This window comes from Brachyistius frenatus, unplaced genomic scaffold (assembly GCF_029030835.1).
Source record: "Brachyistius frenatus isolate BFR_SWC_R1_liver_20210118 unplaced genomic scaffold, ASM2903083v1 Contig_38, whole genome shotgun sequence".
In the NCBI taxonomy this organism is placed as follows: domain Eukaryota; kingdom Metazoa; phylum Chordata; class Actinopteri; family Embiotocidae; genus Brachyistius; species Brachyistius frenatus.
In genome coordinates, this window is record NW_027210637.1 from 772,197 (window position 1) to 790,098 (window position 17,902).

The 17,902-nt window shown below is 42.3% G+C and overlaps 1 protein-coding gene across 5 annotated transcripts in view; it reads left to right on the plus strand.

The window, feature by feature from the left end:
• fstl5 (follistatin-like 5) overlaps nt 1-17,902 on the plus strand; it is a 170,362-nt gene that overhangs the window by 109,892 nt on the left and 42,568 nt on the right. For 3 of the 5 annotated variants that reach the window (XM_069701742.1, XM_069701743.1, XM_069701744.1), the window contains 2 exons: nt 3,359-3,370; nt 7,373-7,493. In XM_069701742.1, the coding sequence (XP_069557843.1) occupies nt 3,359-3,370; nt 7,373-7,493 (133 nt within the window). The remainder of the gene's footprint in view (nt 1-3,358; nt 3,371-7,372; nt 7,494-17,902) is intronic. The other 2 variants (XM_069701745.1, XM_069701746.1) reach the window with 1 other exon arrangement.

Here is a 17,902-nt window from a genome sequence, read left to right on the forward strand (position 1 = left end):
CATCCTCGGCACCATCAACTGGCTCTGAACTCGCACTCCGGTTCCGGTCGTTGGCGACGCGTGATTCCCGCAAAGAGCGGCGTCAACGCCGCACACATGAAAGCGACGTCTTAGCCGCCATTTACTTTTTATTCAGTCATTTTTCTATAATATATTACGACCGCTTTTAAGCATGTCGTGTCAAAAAAAAAAGACGTACGCATGTGCTGGGCATAACTAAAGAAAAATGTCAGGTCAGATTATTTCTCAAAAAATACTCTGAATATCTTAAGGAGGATTTGTGGTAGAAAGGCCTTGTAAGGTCAACGCAGGCTTTGATCTATCTTTCATATATATATATTTTTTAGAAATGTTTTACTTCTATCTTTTTTTTTTTTTTGTATATAGATTCAGCAGCGCCAGGTTTTGTTTCATCTCCTGATATTGCCTGAAGACACATAGCAGAGTTTGGTGTCCCGAGCTGAGGTGGTCTTTGTCTGCGCTTCACGCGCCGTCGTTCCCAGAGCGACTAATGTCACCGCTTGTTCAGGTGTATTTTAAATTCAAAATGTCAGCTCGGGGATGGAAGCTTCTTCTGTCAGAACGGATGTTCATTATATCCATTGTGGGAAAAAGAAAAGCTTTTGGTTTAAATTCATTTAATGGCCGGAATAACAGCGGCATATGGACCGAGGACATAAAATGACGCGTCGTCCTTTTTGAAACGGTTGAACGTTGCAGTGACGCGCTTCATAACTTCTGAGAAATGTCCTCCTTCGCCATTCTTCATTTTTCCCATTATTGAGGGAGCGGGGAAGAAGAGCAGGCCCACGTTGATGATCAATCAAAGCTCGGGGCCTTTTGTGGTTCGCTCCAAGAAAAAGCATCAAAATTTGATGTCAGTCCGCAGAGCTCATAGTTTTGAGTCTTCGAGAAAAACAGAGCTGAAAACAGGATTCAACACACGGTTTGCATTTTAATTAACGCTGAACCACTTCGGTACCCCGTGGGTCTTCATATTACTTCTATTTAAGGTTGGCGCATAAATTACACTTGCCTCTCTATGTTACATAGAGACGTGTTGGGTTGGTGCCAGTGCAGCTTCATGAAGTGAAACTTGAGTTAAAGTACTACGGGGACTCATCTGTCTCTTCAGACTGCGAGAACTGGATGTACTTTGACCCTCGGGATATATACGAGTGTCAGATTTAATTTGATTTATTTCACTTTTTTTTTCTTTTTCTTTTTTGTCGGTGCTTAACAAAGCCGGATTTTTAAAACCTCTGCTCGCGCGCAGATTACCTCCAGAGTGCCGGCGTACAAAACAAAACAAAAAAAAAACAATCAAACGAAACACCGCCGGCACGTGAATTGGTGAATTGGCACGAGCGCTAACGGCCTCCTGCGATGCGGGGGGGGGGGGGGGGGGGGGTGGTGGGGGGGGGGGGTAAACGTGCAAAACCCCGCGCAGCGCCGAGAGGAACTATCGACGGGAACACGAGCGGCTTAATCCAGATTTATTTTTGGCTCTCCAGACTTCCAGTCAATCATTGTTGTTCTTTCCAGAGAGGAGAATGGATTTCGTCTGCACCTGGCAACCGCAAAACCCATTCTAAATTGCCTTGCAGACAATTTCTGTATAATTGCTGGCTGTTAATATTTCTGAGCATCCACTGCCAGCCTTAATTAGAGTGATATACACATGGGAGGTTTATGCAGTGTAATCTCGCAGGCCTTCCCAGTTTACAACGTGGTTATTTTAGAATTTATTTTTTTTTTATGATTTTTTTGATTTTTTTTTTTGGTCGACATTCAGGCTCAGTGAATCGCGCATTAATCCCAGCGGGGCGCTTGTATCCTGGAGTTCAATAGAGCCTCTCTAAATTTTGACAAAGCAGCTTACTGTAATTCCATGAAGTTGACAGTTGCTGGCTGTTGCATCATCATCCAAGGCTGTCAGTATTTCAGTCCTCCCAGAGTGGCCGAGCCAAAGGCGCAGTCGTGTACCGCGCGTGTGCGCGCGCACGCGTATACGTTCGTGTTTGCATCTGGGGATGACGACTGCGGGGATTCCAGCCGTAGTTCAGATGATGAAAAATGCTTTTAACATTGTGTAATCCCCCCCCCCCAAAAAAAGGTTTGAAAACCCCTCATTGTTAAAGTGCGTTAGGAAAGGTAAAAAAAAAACAAAAAACTCAACGTTGAAGTTTGTTTAAAGTATTGATAAGCAACTTTTCAGATGTGTACATCCTTGTTGGACAAGTGAACTTCACAGGAGACGTACATCTGATTTGGCAACAAAATCTTTGAATTGAATCATGGAGGGGGGGGGGGGAAAAAAAAACGTACAATTGTTAAAAATAGAAAGTATGTTTTGAAAATAGACGCCGCCGCTTCAACGAGAGAAGATAAAACACAGGAAACCGTACAATCGGAGACGAATCTTTTCTTCTTCACCTTTTTTTTTTATCTCGTCCGCTGAAATGGGAGTTTTTTTGTTTTAATCTACAATAATGCTGGTGATTTCTTTTATTTTATTGCAGCATTCCTGCACAGTGGACTATGTAACGTTATTTACAATACCTACATTCTGCTTTGATCTGCGTGAAACGCTATTTCTCCCCCGCGCTACATCAGCTAGATGATTAAATCAAGCTGCGCAACAACATATCGAAGATAACGCGCGAATATTGGTGAAATACAGCGGGCCTCTTTTGTTATATTTTCCAGCCGCTATCTATCGAGATCGTTTTCTCGTTGAATTATTCATGTGGTCTGGGAGCTTGGAACAGTATACGCTCATATACTCCACTGTCAGCTGCATAGTGTACGATAATGACCGCAGCCAAGAATGATTTTTTTTTTATTTTTTTTTGTATTTTCAGTTCATCTGCTGATTATGTGCTTGATTATCTGTTTGCTTTGTAAAATGCTAGAAATGGTTGAAATATCCATCAGGGTATTATTGAAATGCTTCAGAGGACGGGTGTCCAACCTGGTAGATCGTGATCTACTCTGGGGAGCTCTTAGAGGACAAAAGGCTGCGAGACCCTGACTTCAGAGGTTTCGTAGGGGCTGCTGGTCGACTGAGCAGCAGAGAGCCGAGTCGGGGTTCTTCATGATGAAGAAGATTTGACTCGACGACTTTCGAGATGGCGGCTCTATGCCCGACCAACGCATCCAAATATATCCCATTGATAGTATAACTCAAGAACAAGCTGCAAATGCTCACATTTGAGAACCTGACTAGTCATCTTTTTTATTTTTTGTCATATGTTGGTCACTGAATTGCTTTTCAATCTGTTTCTACTGCCTTAATGCTGCGATTGACCCTAAACCTCTAAATGTTTGACTTCTGTTTCCCCTCCCCCTCTGACAGATCCCGTCCCAGGTAGGGTGGTGCTTTTTCTTGTTTTCTGTCTCGACGAACTAACGTCGCATCACTCTTTTTCCATTCCATTCTCACAAAAAAAAAAAAAAAAAAAAGCCCACAAAGCTAGCGAAGTGCTGGCGACATCTGCGTGATGCTGCTAAGCAACTCGTTAGGGAAGTCAGCATTATGCGGTTTTACCGCTAAAAGAGTCTGCTGCAACTGTTGAGAACAAGTTTAAAAAAAAAACAACAACAACAACATCTGATTAAAATATAGATTAACATGTTAATAAAAAACCTTTTAAACTAGAAAAAGATTCACACAATTATTCGTATAAATGAGAGTTGAAAGCTAAATTTGAATACCTTCTTCTTTTTACTATTTTAAAACGTTTTTTTTTCACACAAAAAACAACAACAACAAATTTCAGCCCGTCCGGGGGATGGACGGCCACGTGGAAAGGTTTCCGTTTCTTTACGTCGGGATTTTGAGATGCCGTTAACCGAAAACTGCTCCTCTCCCCTCGAAACAAGGGTGTTCATTAGAATTTAGTTTGCGACGTTCGCAGCGCCGAAGCAAATGAACTCCGACAGCGACATCTCTTCTCTGTCACGCCGGACAGTGAGTTGTGTGGATTAATTCATTCAAATCAATTAAGAACACTGTCTTTGTTCCCTCGTGGGGGCCGTTCGAGGCAGCGAGTCTGCAAACGGAGCGTGCACAGGCAAACCCGCCTGCACGCATACAAATCCAAGTACGCAACTTCAGCTCGAGTTACAAAATACAGGAGGGACATGTTTCCTCCTTAAATGTCAGTTTTTAACAAGTTAAAAAAAAACGTTGAGCTCCATTGCCGCGGCAGAAATTACAGCAGCTGGATTTTCATAAACAAGAGGCTCGTGAAGCGAAAGAATGATTTGCATGGCTGGACGTGACTGCAGGTAAGTGATCTGACCCTCCGTTGTTAAACGGGAGCCTGTTTCCAAGCCGTTTTGCCTCAATAGCTTCAGAAAGGCTTCTCTCTCTGTTCATCTTTCCGCTCGTATACATATTGTGGCAAACTTTCTCGAATGCTGGAAACTCATTTTCTTAAAAAGAATGCCTCGTCGAGGCTCGCCGGTGTCCTTTCGGAGGTGACCCCGGGTGGTGACAGCTTTATTAATTATAGTTTCTTGAGGGCTACGGCCTATTTGTAAATCCACCTCTGCCTGCCCTTGTCTCCCTTCACGCCGAGTAGCGCCACCCTCGCCTCTTGCTTCGTCTGCGCGGAGCCGGGTGCCGCTGATAGCCCAGGTGAGGGCGGCGAGGTGAGGGCGGAGGAATCGTGTCGACAGCCCTCCGCCGCGGCTCGTTCCACTCCTCTGAGTCTCACCCCCCGCCCCCACCCCCGCCCCCAATTCATTTTTCATTTAAGAAGGTGACACAATATGCTCTCAGCACTCGAGGGGCCAAAAAAACCCACCAAAAAACCGCACCATCGATTTCCCCCTCATATTGTGAAGCTCTGATGCTTCGCTCAGCCCCGGGCCGCTGTACACCGAGCTCGCGAGTTAGTTCACAGCTCACCGGGACGAACTGATGAACACGCCGTGTACGGCCCGTAAACAACAACAACAACGGCGACGGCTGACTCTCTCCTCGCCCGTCTGCAGACGTCCAAGGGTGGCGCCGAACGCCAGGATGTAACACTCCTGCGACGATTGCACACAAAAAAAAAAAAAAAAAAAAGAGGCACTTTTCTCGCCATGAACTCTCATGAAGAAAAGAAAAAAAAAAAAAGGGGGTCGGGGGTGTGTAATTAGGGGCCGAGACTTATTTCAACAGAGGAACGGCGAGGCCGCTTATAAAGAAAGGAGAGTCGCGGAGGCAGACTCGCCGACAGTCTTGAAAGCAAACGCTCACGCTGCTAAAAGATATCCGAATGGTTTTTTAATGCACGGCAGCAATCAGGAATGATCACCTTTTGGCTCTCTGGTCCTCATCAAGTTCGGTGGCACTGATGAAAACTCTTAATGAAGGCTGAGTGCTGCAGCACGTTCGCTTCTGACAAGCCGCCCTGCATCGTAAAGTGGTTGAGACCCATTATTGTGTCGCGCAGGCAGTTCTTTAGTTTCTAAGTGGTCCCTGAAGATTTATATAATACTCACTTGATTCAGCCGGTGTGCCAAAATGACGATTATCATATAACTTAATAGAGGTCTGAGTCATTTTCGTCAAATTAAGAAATAGATTTTAACATGAGATCATTTTAGGTTGAAAAATCTAAACTTGAAAATGAAATGACAAAACCAGGACCGATTTTAGGACTAAAAAAAAAAAAAAAAGGTCTTCGCTAAAGGTAAAGAAAGAGTCATTTGTCTTCTTCCTTCTTACAGCAAAGTATAGGAGTAAACTTAATGCGGAAATCTATGAAGTAGTCACGGACATTTAATATTTTTTGTGTATTATATTATCCTGTAATTATAGTCGCATAATACTGATATAAACGAATGCACTCTATCCCCTGTCACAAGTACTGCGATGTGTACAATTAACAGGAATCTAATAGATTTACTTTAGGTGGATCTATAAACGGAGATTAAACGATAGGAAACTGGCCAAAATGATGACAAAAAGAAAACAAACTTGAGCGAGAAGCCCTTCATGCTGCAAGGAGATAAGACGCATCAGGGGAAACTGACAGTACAATGACAGTTAAGATTTATGGAAAGTGCTTGCAAACCAAATCAGTGCTGTCCTGATTTAACAACCACGATGTTTTGCTTGCTATTTATTGTTTCAAATAAGAAATGGGATGTCATGATACTGTTACAGTACAGTCAACCAGAAACACTCAGAAGGTGCTTTCCTTGACTCGCACTGCATCCATCTCTACAAAACTACAAAAACCGCCAGAGGATTTTTTGCATCCAAGCAAATTTGACGTGACCATAAAAAGTGAAATTGTTCTTTTCTTTTCATTTCATTCAAGCACAAATTTTTTTTTTTTTTTTTTTGCATTACTTTAAAAATTGTGGCACAAAACAGAAAAATACTATTTTTGCTCGAAAACAATCAACACTCTCACTTCGCAGGACACAACAACTCCATAAAATATCGATTGAAGATGAATTTTTATTTCAGTGGGGTCTTAACCAACATGGCACATCCAGACGGATCCATCACACCCAAACGCCATCAATGGGCTCATTAGCTTTGGGGGCTTCTTTCTCTGCTGCAGCTTGAACAATTTAATCTTCTGTTTGCTCTCTTTCCTTGTCCAGCACCATTTTTTGTGTGTGTGTGTTTGTGTGTGTGTGTGTGTGTGTGTGTGTGTGTTCACTGGCTTAATAATCACAACACAGCATGAATTAATCATTTTTTAGTTGGCTCGACACCATCACGGATGGCTTTTTGGTTTGGTTACAGCTTTTGCTTTTCTTTAAATAGGCCACATGAGAGTTGTTTTGTGCATTTGTGGGGACACGCATGTTAACCGAAAGGGTAACTACTCGCTTTTTGCCTCTTTTTATTTTTTTTTTCAGGGACAATGGCCTTTCAAATAAGCAGCAGGAGTTACTTTGATTGTGTCTGCATTACTACATTACTCATGTCTTTTTGAAAGCAGCTAACGCTGTAATTTTCTACACTAATCAATTGTAGCCTGCCTCTTTCCATCAGATCACCGTCATCTGATTGGAAAAGAGACACATAGCAGAAAACAATTTTCCTTAACTGTGACTTTGACAGTTATTTTCCTCAGTTGTTTTCTGTGGCACTAAACGGCCTCAACTTTTTGACTTAGATAAATGAACAGTTGCTGCACAATGTGCCTTTTCTGCTGACGTGTGATAGCTTTCATTTCCTGTTCTTGAAAAGATTTTCATTTGCACACCGCAGGCTTGTTGCATTTCCATTGAAACTGTTCATTTCCAGCTGTAAATGGTTTCCACCATAACTGCTGCTTCTAACGTGCGAATTGTTTCACTAAGTGATTAAAGCTGATTTTTGTTGTTGTTTGTTTTACTATATGTCCGGTAGGATTTTGGAGATGATGGCTCACTGTACATCACCAAGGTGACCACCACCCACATGGGCAACTACACCTGTCACGCTGATGGATACGAGAAACTGTTTCAGACCCACACTCTGCAAGTGAACGGTAAGAATCTCGCACGCTCACTTATCACTCTTTTTGCTTAATTTGTCGTACAATGCCTGCTGTTGTTATAGATGCTTAACTACCAACAACGATTGTCTTTCAACTCTAAAAGCTTTATTTTACAGTAATTTACCTGCACCAGTAATTTACTGGACTCTTATCTGACAATACAGGGTTCGATATAACCGATAACCACCGATTGGTCAGCCGCTGGGCCTCCAGCTAGTAACGGCCAATCAGAGTCTGTATTGTTTTTTTTGTTTGTTGTTGATGTCATTGTCTTCAAGACAAATCAATCGATTAAATGCATCTCGGTCTCTTACCGGTAATAAAAAACAAAAACAAATGTCTGCTAAAATAACATACAAGGTTGGGGAAGGAAAGAGGCTTTCGACTTGAAGCTACAAGTCTTCTGGTGGGAAAACAACGACTGTTCAGTACTGTTTGCTGGCAATTACCTGCAAAGACGGGCTTTAAACATGAAACGTATCAAGACAGATAGAAGGAGGCGAACCTCAGTGTAAACATACTGACAAGCTGCTTTTCAGCTGCCCGCCCCGGATAGATAAAACCACTTTACCTTTGGTAAATCTCACAAACGAACAACCTTGTTTCACCTTATTTCTGACCAAACACTCGTCTCTGCTGCGCCGCAGTTGTGACTACACACCTCTCCGTGCACAGCTGCCGATCGACACCCTGCACGTGAGGCGTTTAGGGGTGCATCTGTAAATTTTACACTCCCCACCTCCCACCCCTCCAATCCCACCCCCTGAAGTGCATGAGTCTCTGCGTCAACATCGAGCACGCACTGCGACACCCTCCAACCGCACAACAACTCTCCACCTGTGGGAAACAACCGAGATCTCTCAGCACTGTCTGTTTTTATAACCTAAACCTCACTGTTGTATGTATTGGGTGTAATAAATCACCAAAATTAAGGATGAAGCATCCAGTAAAAATATACAAGCCAGTAAACCTCTGACCTGTGGGGGAAAAAAATGTTTTATGTTGAAACCTGCTTTATGGTAGACGGGCAGAAGATTTATATTCTCACACACTTACAGATAGATTTGCACCTATTGTTAAGATTTACAGTTTTGTTATAACAGCTGTGGTCGTATGTGATCATCGTTGTTGTTATGATTTTGTGTATTTCAAGCCAGTAAAGAGATTTTTCAAAAAATACGGCAACACGGAGCAGAATTCACTTTCGGGGAAAATATGTAATATTTTGACACACAATGGTCCTTTCCAAAGGGTGCCTCTCCAGCAGCACTCCAAAAGAGAGCGTTCTCTGCGAGGGATTGTGGAGGACACCTCCTCTACTAATGGAGATGCTGCAAATAAATGGGGTAACCGTGCTGCTCTCTGGAAATAGTCATCGGCATACCTGCTGCTACAAAAAAACAAAACAGCATGTTGTGCCATTTTCTGCTTTGTTGTATTTTTAGCTGCCCCTTACAAATGCGCAGTATCGGGAAAAAGAAGCTTTATTGCGGTGAAACGAACTGCACTGTAACAGGAGAGGGATGTTTCCCCGGTATATTACTACATGTGGACTTTGGTTTAGCGGCAGACAAGGTGTGGCCACGCCGACACCAGTCTCTGCTAAAGAAGCAATAACGCACACAATTATCGCTCGGAAATCTGCGATCGAATCTTGGCTTTACGCCGCTTTTACTGCGAGTTTCAGCCCGCATAAAAAAAAAAAAAACCAGCTCGCACTACGTGCTCGGCACCGAAACAGCACACGGACACAATTCACGACCACCTGGAGGACCATTTAACAGCTGAAGATGCAGATATTTCCCTCCGGAGCTGCTAGAGACAAACAACAGAGTATTGGACTTCCGTTCACCAGATAATCAGAAACACGGCTCCAGATATATGACTCCCAATAGCTGCAGGTGTAATAAGCTATATATATAAATAAGTTTGCCATATTCAGATAAAAAAAAAAAAAAGGTCATGCGACAGCAATGTTGTGTTCGTAGCTTCTTTCCAACTTTTTTTCCCACTTTGTACTCGTGACCACAAAAATTAGTAATTGCAGGTTTACCGTTTGTTTTGTCACCTTCAGTTAAAGGCCAAAAAAACTGATGAGTTCGATGGGAAACGTTCAACTCGGCATTCTTTAATTTGATCACGACTTCAACAGTGAGCAAATGTAACGTTTTGTCTTCATGCTTCTTGAGTTTGAAAAAGCAGAAGTTATCGTTCCGGTAGTGTACCACTGCCCTGTTTTTTTTATGATATTACTAAGGGCTGCACAATTTGGGATAAAATGAAAATCGCAATTTTCTTGCTTCGAATTTAGATGGCGATTCTCTCAATTTATTTATTTTTTGTTCACTATAGATATTGTTTTTCTCTCATTTGCCTGAAACAGAAGGAAATGCAGCAAAAAAAAAAAAAAAAAAAAAAAAAAAAGGATGTAGGACCAGCACATCAACAGCAAGCGAACGCTCTTGTTTTTAGCTTAAACGCCGCGGCTGCATAACTCCGACACCGAATATGAAACAATCAACTTCAGTCTCTCGTCCTTTCTTACTTTCACAACCTTTAAACAAGTCGTTTCCTCTGAATTGTCACTCGCTCTCATTGGGTTTATTTCTTAACTCATTAGTTTCTGCTGCTCTGCATCACTTGGCGTAACGCTGCATTTGCCATTTGTTAAGGGAGAAAGGAGGAGCGCTTGTTTTGATGTCGCTTATATCCTGAATAAAAGCGCAGCAGCGTTGTTGTCATTTAGGAAAGAGATCTCAGATATACGACTCTAAATCACAGTTTTGATACGTGCAGCCCTAATATTACCAAATATTACTCTTCTCACATTGTTTATAGTCTCGCTTTTGCTGAATATGAATTCATTTTGCACGTTTACACGTCTTTGCAGGCGATTCCACTTTCGTTTCTTTTGATGACCGATGTGACCGCACCGTAATTTACCACCAGTACGAGTCAAACGAGTTTCACGTTCCACTTTTTGCGCTAATTGGTTTGGGATAGTCGGAGGCCGTGCGTGGAGAGGCCAAAAGCGGAAAGCTTGAGATCTTCATTACATTTGACAGACAGTTGGTTCATTATCATTCTTCTGAACGATTACTCTGGGGTTAATTACAATGACGTACAGATTGCATTGTACCCGGTATTGTGTATATGGAAACAGGGGGTTGAATCTCATGGGACCGATGACTTTTGGATGTAATTAATACTGTAACTTCCACATGACCTTTTTCACTGAAGACTTATAAATCTCACATTCTGAGTCCGGGTAAAGTCTCTGAGGACTTGCCATCACGCTGCCATGACTACCGAGACTTTCTAAACCTCAATTAAGAAACGGCTGAAATAGAGTAATCCTGGGGAAGTGGATTCAGAATGCTGTCCATCACTCTCGAAGCCATAAGAGAATGACAATAGATTTACATTTGGGGTTTTATTCTGAAGAGCTGATGACATTTCTGTTTCCCTGGCAGCACATTTAGAGTAACTTTTTGATTTCCCTGTGAAGCAGGCTGAGAGCTGGGAGTTTTTTTTTTTTTTTTTTTTTTGGGGGGGGGGGGGTTGTTAGCTGTGTAGAGGATCATTAAGGAGTTTTGGTTTTGATCTCTACTTTCCCCATTTACCCACACAAGCTGACTCATCAAAAACATTCCCTCGTGGCTTTCACACAAGCATTCTGTTTATTGTCTGCATGCTTTAATTGACAGCCAGGCCTATCCCGTATTGTCAACCTCGTCTTAATGAAGACACTGAAATACGATCTTTGGCGCGCACCGGTATCCTCAAGATGTTCATTTTGGTGCGATTATTTGTTGTTGTAAGTCTGCTGTGTTTGCTCCTCTATTTTTAGTTGTTGTCCCCCCCCCCCTCTGCCCCCCCTCTCCCCGTTCTCTCTTTGTTGCAGTGACCTCACTTTACCCACAGGAATCAATAAAGTTGCATCTCATTTGTCCTGTGGCTGCAAAGTTTATCCACTCTGCCAACCACTTTAGCAGAAAACAAATGGGTTTTCTTTTTGAGTAAATTAATGAAAGTCTTGATTTAATCGTCAAATACCAGTTCGCCTGCTGGAAAATATGTATTTACTTCACAAACGTACTTTAGAATATAAGTATTTGTGATGGGTAAACGATCCTACAGTTGTGTCTACTTGTGCCCGGCAGTAACATTTTTTTTAAAATGTTGCTCTAGCTGCATTTTTGCTCTCTCACGGTTTCCAAGAAGGATTTCCTTCTACCTCTCTCACAGTTAGCATCTTCTCCCGGTGGTGGGTTTCGTGCCCCATGACCTTTTGAAGCCGTGTTCGTGGAGGTTAACGGCTCTTGGTAGGATGATCTAAGTGAGGCGAGCTCATTAAGAGGGGATTCAAAGACCCGGGGAACCTTGTGGATGAGCTTATACCCATGAGGCCTTGTTATGAGCCTTAAGGTTAGCTGTGGGTGGCGGGCAGAGGTGGGCGCCTGCGTGTGCTGATCCCTCCTCTGCAAAACTGACCCTCAGGGATGGGAATATATCTGATGGGAGAGGAGCCATACCGGTGAAACTTCATCACGTTACAGTGTAGCAGCTCTACAGGCAAGAATCCTCAATTTGAAGCTGGACTGTTGCCGAATGTGTGAATACTCACGATCCTCAAGCTGAGTGCTGCTGTGTTGTAGTTGGTTTTTTGTTGGAGAACCAGAAGGGTTGCCCACATGTAACTGGATTTTGTGGCGAGTAAGAGTACTGCTGTGTGTGTGTGCTGAATCTCAAAGTGTACGGACTTGTGGATTTGGAGGGTCTGGCAACGTGGACGGCATCTAGAAGCCTCAGAGGCTAACGGTTTAGGACGCTAACAGGGCTATTATATCTAAGTTATGAAGAAAACTCTACATGACTAAAATTACAATATTTTAGCTTGACATCCAATGAAAAATGAACTTGCATGTTCCCTGCCATTTCCGTAAACATTAGCGAACACGTCACAACTCGTGAACTATGTCAACATTGCATGACTATTAAACTTTTCCTTTTACATATTTTTTTAATAAAATGAGACCTTCCAATACAAATAACCACAAACGAATTAGCACCTCACATCGATATCAGTATACACTAGTTGTACTGATAATCAAATAACTATTAAAGATGTGGCAGACCTAGTTATATCTCCCCAACGAAGAAACTAAAAAGCATCTGCCCTGTTCTTCTTTCTTTGTTTGATGCAACATATACTCTGTGGACCTAATTCCCGCAATTTCAATATTATTATGTAGATTCCTTGTAGTAAATAATAAATCAAACAGAAAAGCACACATTGAAAAGTAGCCCAACCCCTGTGCACACAGACGTTGGCGTTTTCGAGGAAGAAAAAGAAAGAGCATCCAAACACGGCAACACAGTATTCCCCGAAGATCCATTATGCTTCTTAATTTCTGTCCCAGATCTTTTTTTTTTTTTTTTTTTTTAATTACACCTCCAGCAGTTTTACTGTTTCTACTAATGTTTTACCCTAGAAACGTCTTTTTTCACCGGCTATGTGGGTTTTTTTTTTTTACATGTGATACACTGGATTCAGGCTGTGGACCAACCTGTGTGCTCTGAACTGAATTATTCATCCTCCATGTTGAGCATGAAGCTCAGGTGACAGAAAATGCTTTTATCATGGTGTTTGCATATTTGCTCCTGTGTGTGTGGAGGAGGTGGAGGAGCAGTATTTCATATCGGTGCATGAGTTGTGAATACATTTGCAAAGGATCATGGGTGTTGTATTGAATTTGTCGACGGTCATGACCGACGTGTCTTGGGTTTTTATTTTTTTAGCCAAAGCCACGAGTTCTATTTGATTGAAAGGGTGTAACAAGTCTGCCAGGCTTAGTTGGAAATCTCCCAGTCGCGTGATGGTGAAGTGGCCTCCTGCCACGGTGTTTGTGTGTTCTGTGGCGCATGTGTGTGTGTGTGTGTGTGTGTGTGTGTGTGTGTGTGTGTGTGTGTGTGTGTGTGTGTCTGCACGCCTGCTCATCTTCTAGAGCACCATGGCCAACAGGAGCCTTGCTGAGTGATTGACGACTGGCTGGGGAGCTTTATGATGGAGCTGTCAGCCCTGCTGTGTCGCATTCTCCTGGCAGTGGCTCTCCTGACACTCTCAGAGGCACATCAGAATGCAACTTCTCTCACATCTTGTCTGAATTGAGTTTTGAGTGGAAAAATCCCACTACTCCGGCTTGCTCCTCTCCTCCTTCGCGACTGTCTGGGCAGAGGAAATGGTGATTTGCACAGAAGAAGCACGTATTCATGTTTTTCAAAAGCAAGTATACTCACTTTCTGCCATTGACATTTTCAGGGAACCTGGAAAAAGACGTGTATATATATATATATATATATATATATATACATACATGTATGTATATACACAGAACATTTATTGATGTCATCAAGCAAACTGTTATATCAACACGTTGGAACTTCTTTCAGTAATTTGTCAATGCATTCATGTTATCATGCCATTAAATATCAGTATATAAGAGAAGCAATACTAAAATAAAAAAAATAAAAAAATAAAGTTTCAGGCTTTCGGCTGGCACCATCATTAGCAGCAGAGAGCGGTGTCAGACAGCAGCAGCTAACAAACGCCACGTGTGCCAACACATCAGCACCCAACGCTCTCAACGTTCAGGAAACAACTTGCGTTTCTTGAAGCTTTAATAACACACGTTTATAAAAAATAATGCAATACCCGCGGCCCTGTGTTATAGGTGCCGTCATCTCTCGGTTTTAAGACAAATACAAAAATACGGTTTCCTTCTCCCGTCCTCCTTTAGAAACCGGAAATGAGACTTTATTTACATTTCAGGAACCATGGGGAGTAAACAGGCTACCCCCCCCTCTCTCCGGCCTGAAAATAAACTGGGAACATAGTTGTGTGCCTTAACCATCAGAACCCACTCCACACTCATTTTAGTCATAATTAATTTATATTTTACATTCAATAATGTTATTCATTTAAGTGTAAAAGTTTCACCCATTAATGTAGCTCATAAAAAAACACTTTTGCTCTCTAGTTAATCGCTGTTGGTAGCAAACAGTGCAAATCTTAAATGAACAGTTTTAACCAAATCTCCTGATAACATCAGCTAAATTTGTTTTGAACTTCATTAAATACATTAAGTGTAACTTTTACTTCTTTTTTTTTAATACCCTAATTTAACAGTTTTAATTTGCACCCATTAATCCAAAACCAGGGAAAACTTTCACTTTTTTCTGATCAAACAGATTTGCACCTCTGGCTTTTCACGTATTTATTATTTAATTCTACCTTTGGGGGGGGGGGAATTCAATAATTTAGGGCCCTTTCATCGACCTCTATCAGTGACCAGGTGGAAGTCCAATCGCATTCGAGAACGTGGATAACAACTCCAGATTCTCTCTCCCGCATTCACAGTCTCGAATAATGGGGCTTTAACTAAGGAATTAAGTTTATTGATCTCCGTGGACAGCCAGGAGGGAATTAAGGCAACTTTTGAGTGGTAGATAGTTCCCGCCCTCCATCTTTCCTCCCACCTCCACACACACACACACACACCCAGAGTAACATCAATGGCCTGTACATGACAGAGAAGTCAAATTTTCCCATTAGAGATGGGTAAGCCAGATATTTAGAGTGGATATCTGACAGAAAAAAATCTTTGAGAAATTACACAAAGCAAACTGTGCTTGTTTGAATCTTCTCAGGCCTGAGATTGACGTGCGACGTGATGCGCTCCATTTCTAAACAGTCGTTATGAAAGGCAGAAAATTAGCACTTATTCTCACTTATTGATGTTCTCCCCTCACCAAAAGGAGTTTGATATTAGAGTTGTTACTCCGTGCTGTGAGGTCACACTCAGTGCTCTCCTTTTAATAGATCAATCTTTTCAAAATCAATTTAAATACTACACTATTTACTGCGTACGTGCCATTTTCAAACTAGAATCCTTTTAGAAGTTGACACAGCAGTCACCGAAAGCTTTCCAAGGTCATGAATAAATTTTAAATAAAAAAGTTGTTTAATACTACTTGGACATAAAGTCTTTAAAATGATGGTTTGAAAACAGGAAATTAGATCATCTGGAGAATTGACTTCTCTTCGTACATTTCCAAAACTCAAACCAAATGATTAAATTTGTTCCCTTAAGGTGGAATTTGTATGTAATCCGTGTTGTTTTTTACTTTTTAAACCTTGAAAGACTCTAAATCCATTCAGGCACCACTCAGTATGTTTTGACAATGTTTGGTTTGTTTCTCGACCTCGTTAATTATGTATTTTCACGGTGTTTAATCGAGGGTGAATACCTGCCTAGAAACCAGTTCTAGGAAACTAGGCTGGGTTATTAAAGTATTGGCAGGCGGCGTGCCCCTCCCAGTGCAGATGGTTGCTTGAACTAGGTCTGTGAAACCTTCGGAGGACCCGACTGAAACTCCCGCTCTGCCTGTGCCCGCCTCCACTCGCCCGTTCGCGGCACTGATGAGCCCTGCTTTGTAATTGCGCATCAAGACGCCGCACAGACATTTCTGCTACAGCCCGTCCGACCCCCGTAGTGGCTTTACCAGCTGAGAATTGATCATCGCACAGAGACCTGTAGCAGAAAGCACCAACCGGTTCCACCTGCTCAAATCACACAAGCAACCCCCCTGCCCCCCCACCCCCACCCCCCCCGTATGAGATGAGATGTGAGCTCAATCTCACCCTATCCATTTTCTATCAGTCTCAATAGCATCACGAGAGATTTCTATGTTCTGTATTGGCCTTCGCAAAAGACCATCCCGATCGCAAGATTGTTACCCGGCTCACCATTTGAGCACCTGTTCTCAGATAGACTGAAGATTAAAGAAACTTGAATTTAGAAAGGGCATCTTTTGCGATTAAACATTGCGTATGATCCCGGCATGCATTCACATTTAAAAGTTTTTACGACACACGGGTTTTTCTAATTCTATTTCACCACCTAAAGCGGCTCGTGACTAATTCTGTTCATAACGAGATCTATAAAGCGAGAGCAAATGAGACCAAAATGTAAGTCGAAATACAGCAAAGTAATAACGAGTGTAACATAAAATAACATAATGTATTAGAATAACATCAAATAATAAACCTGTACAAAAGAATGCAATTCATAAAATATGCCTTTTTTAAAAAAAAATTTAAACATTTAAAGGAGGAAGCGGAGCTAGACTGCCTGATCTCCTCTGGCAGGTTGTTCCCGAGTCCCGACTCCAAAGATTCGGTCTCACAGGATTTTCGTCTCGACCCAGGAATTACTGACAGATCTTTGCCGCGGGATCTTCGGCTGCATTAAGCCTCGTAAGGGATTATCATGTCGGAGATGTGAGGAGAAAAAAAAAAAAGGGGGGGGAAGAAATCATTAAAATTTCAAAATCAATCCTAAAATATACACGTATCCAGTGTGGAGATGCTAAATTTAGCAATATGTGTGTTTTCTGCGAGTTGAATATGGTTTACTAAAACAAACAAAACCAAAAAATGTAAGGTATCGGCTGGGGGGAGTACACGTCACCAAACATCCAGCGTTAAGAATACGTTCATACTTTTCTAATGTGCTTTATTACATCCCGTACAGCTGCGCGCACGGCGTGAGAGATGAAACTTTTCCTCAAGTGAAAGCGTCTCTCCCTGATCGACTAACCTGAATTTCCCTCTACCCGTCCACTGTGGCTCCAGCGCTGTTATTTTCGTTCAATTACCCCCCCCCCCCCAAAAAAAAAGAAGAAGAAGAAAAAAAAAGGTCTGTGTGTCTATTTTGTTTTAATTCCAACGTTCTAATTAAGAAAACTTTGCGCGGCTGCCTGAGAAGTTGGTATTAATGAGATGCTCGGGGGGAACCTGGCTGATCCACGCTCGCACTGTGCAGCTGCTGATTAATAGGCTGCTGTTGTTGTGGACAGGAAACAAAAGGTACGAGCCATGTTGGTTGTGACCCCAAAATCTCTCAGCGCACACGCGCGCGCTATACATCGTGCCATTCTGCCGGTGCACAGATCTATTAACCAATTCCACAGTTTACACCGTAGCTCTTCGGCACGGTCAGCGTTTATCTCTTCCGCGCGTTTGTTGTCGTTTATTACACCGTAGGAAAAATACTGCCGATGCAGCGGCTTTCCATAGTTTTACTACAAGTGACTTCCATTTAGTCAAAACTGAGCACAACTTACTTCTCGCTTAATAAAGATTACATTCACCTGCTTTCATACGTCGCAGTTCTGTTCCCAGTTGAGATACGCTGAACATAAACGGGCCCGGTCATTTTAATCCCCCGTTTTGTACTCGTGTTTCTTACTGTCCCGGTTTTTGATTGTCCGCATCGGTGCAGGTTTTTAAGCCTCCGACATCCGTACAAATCTGTCATTTTCTTCCCAGACTGAGT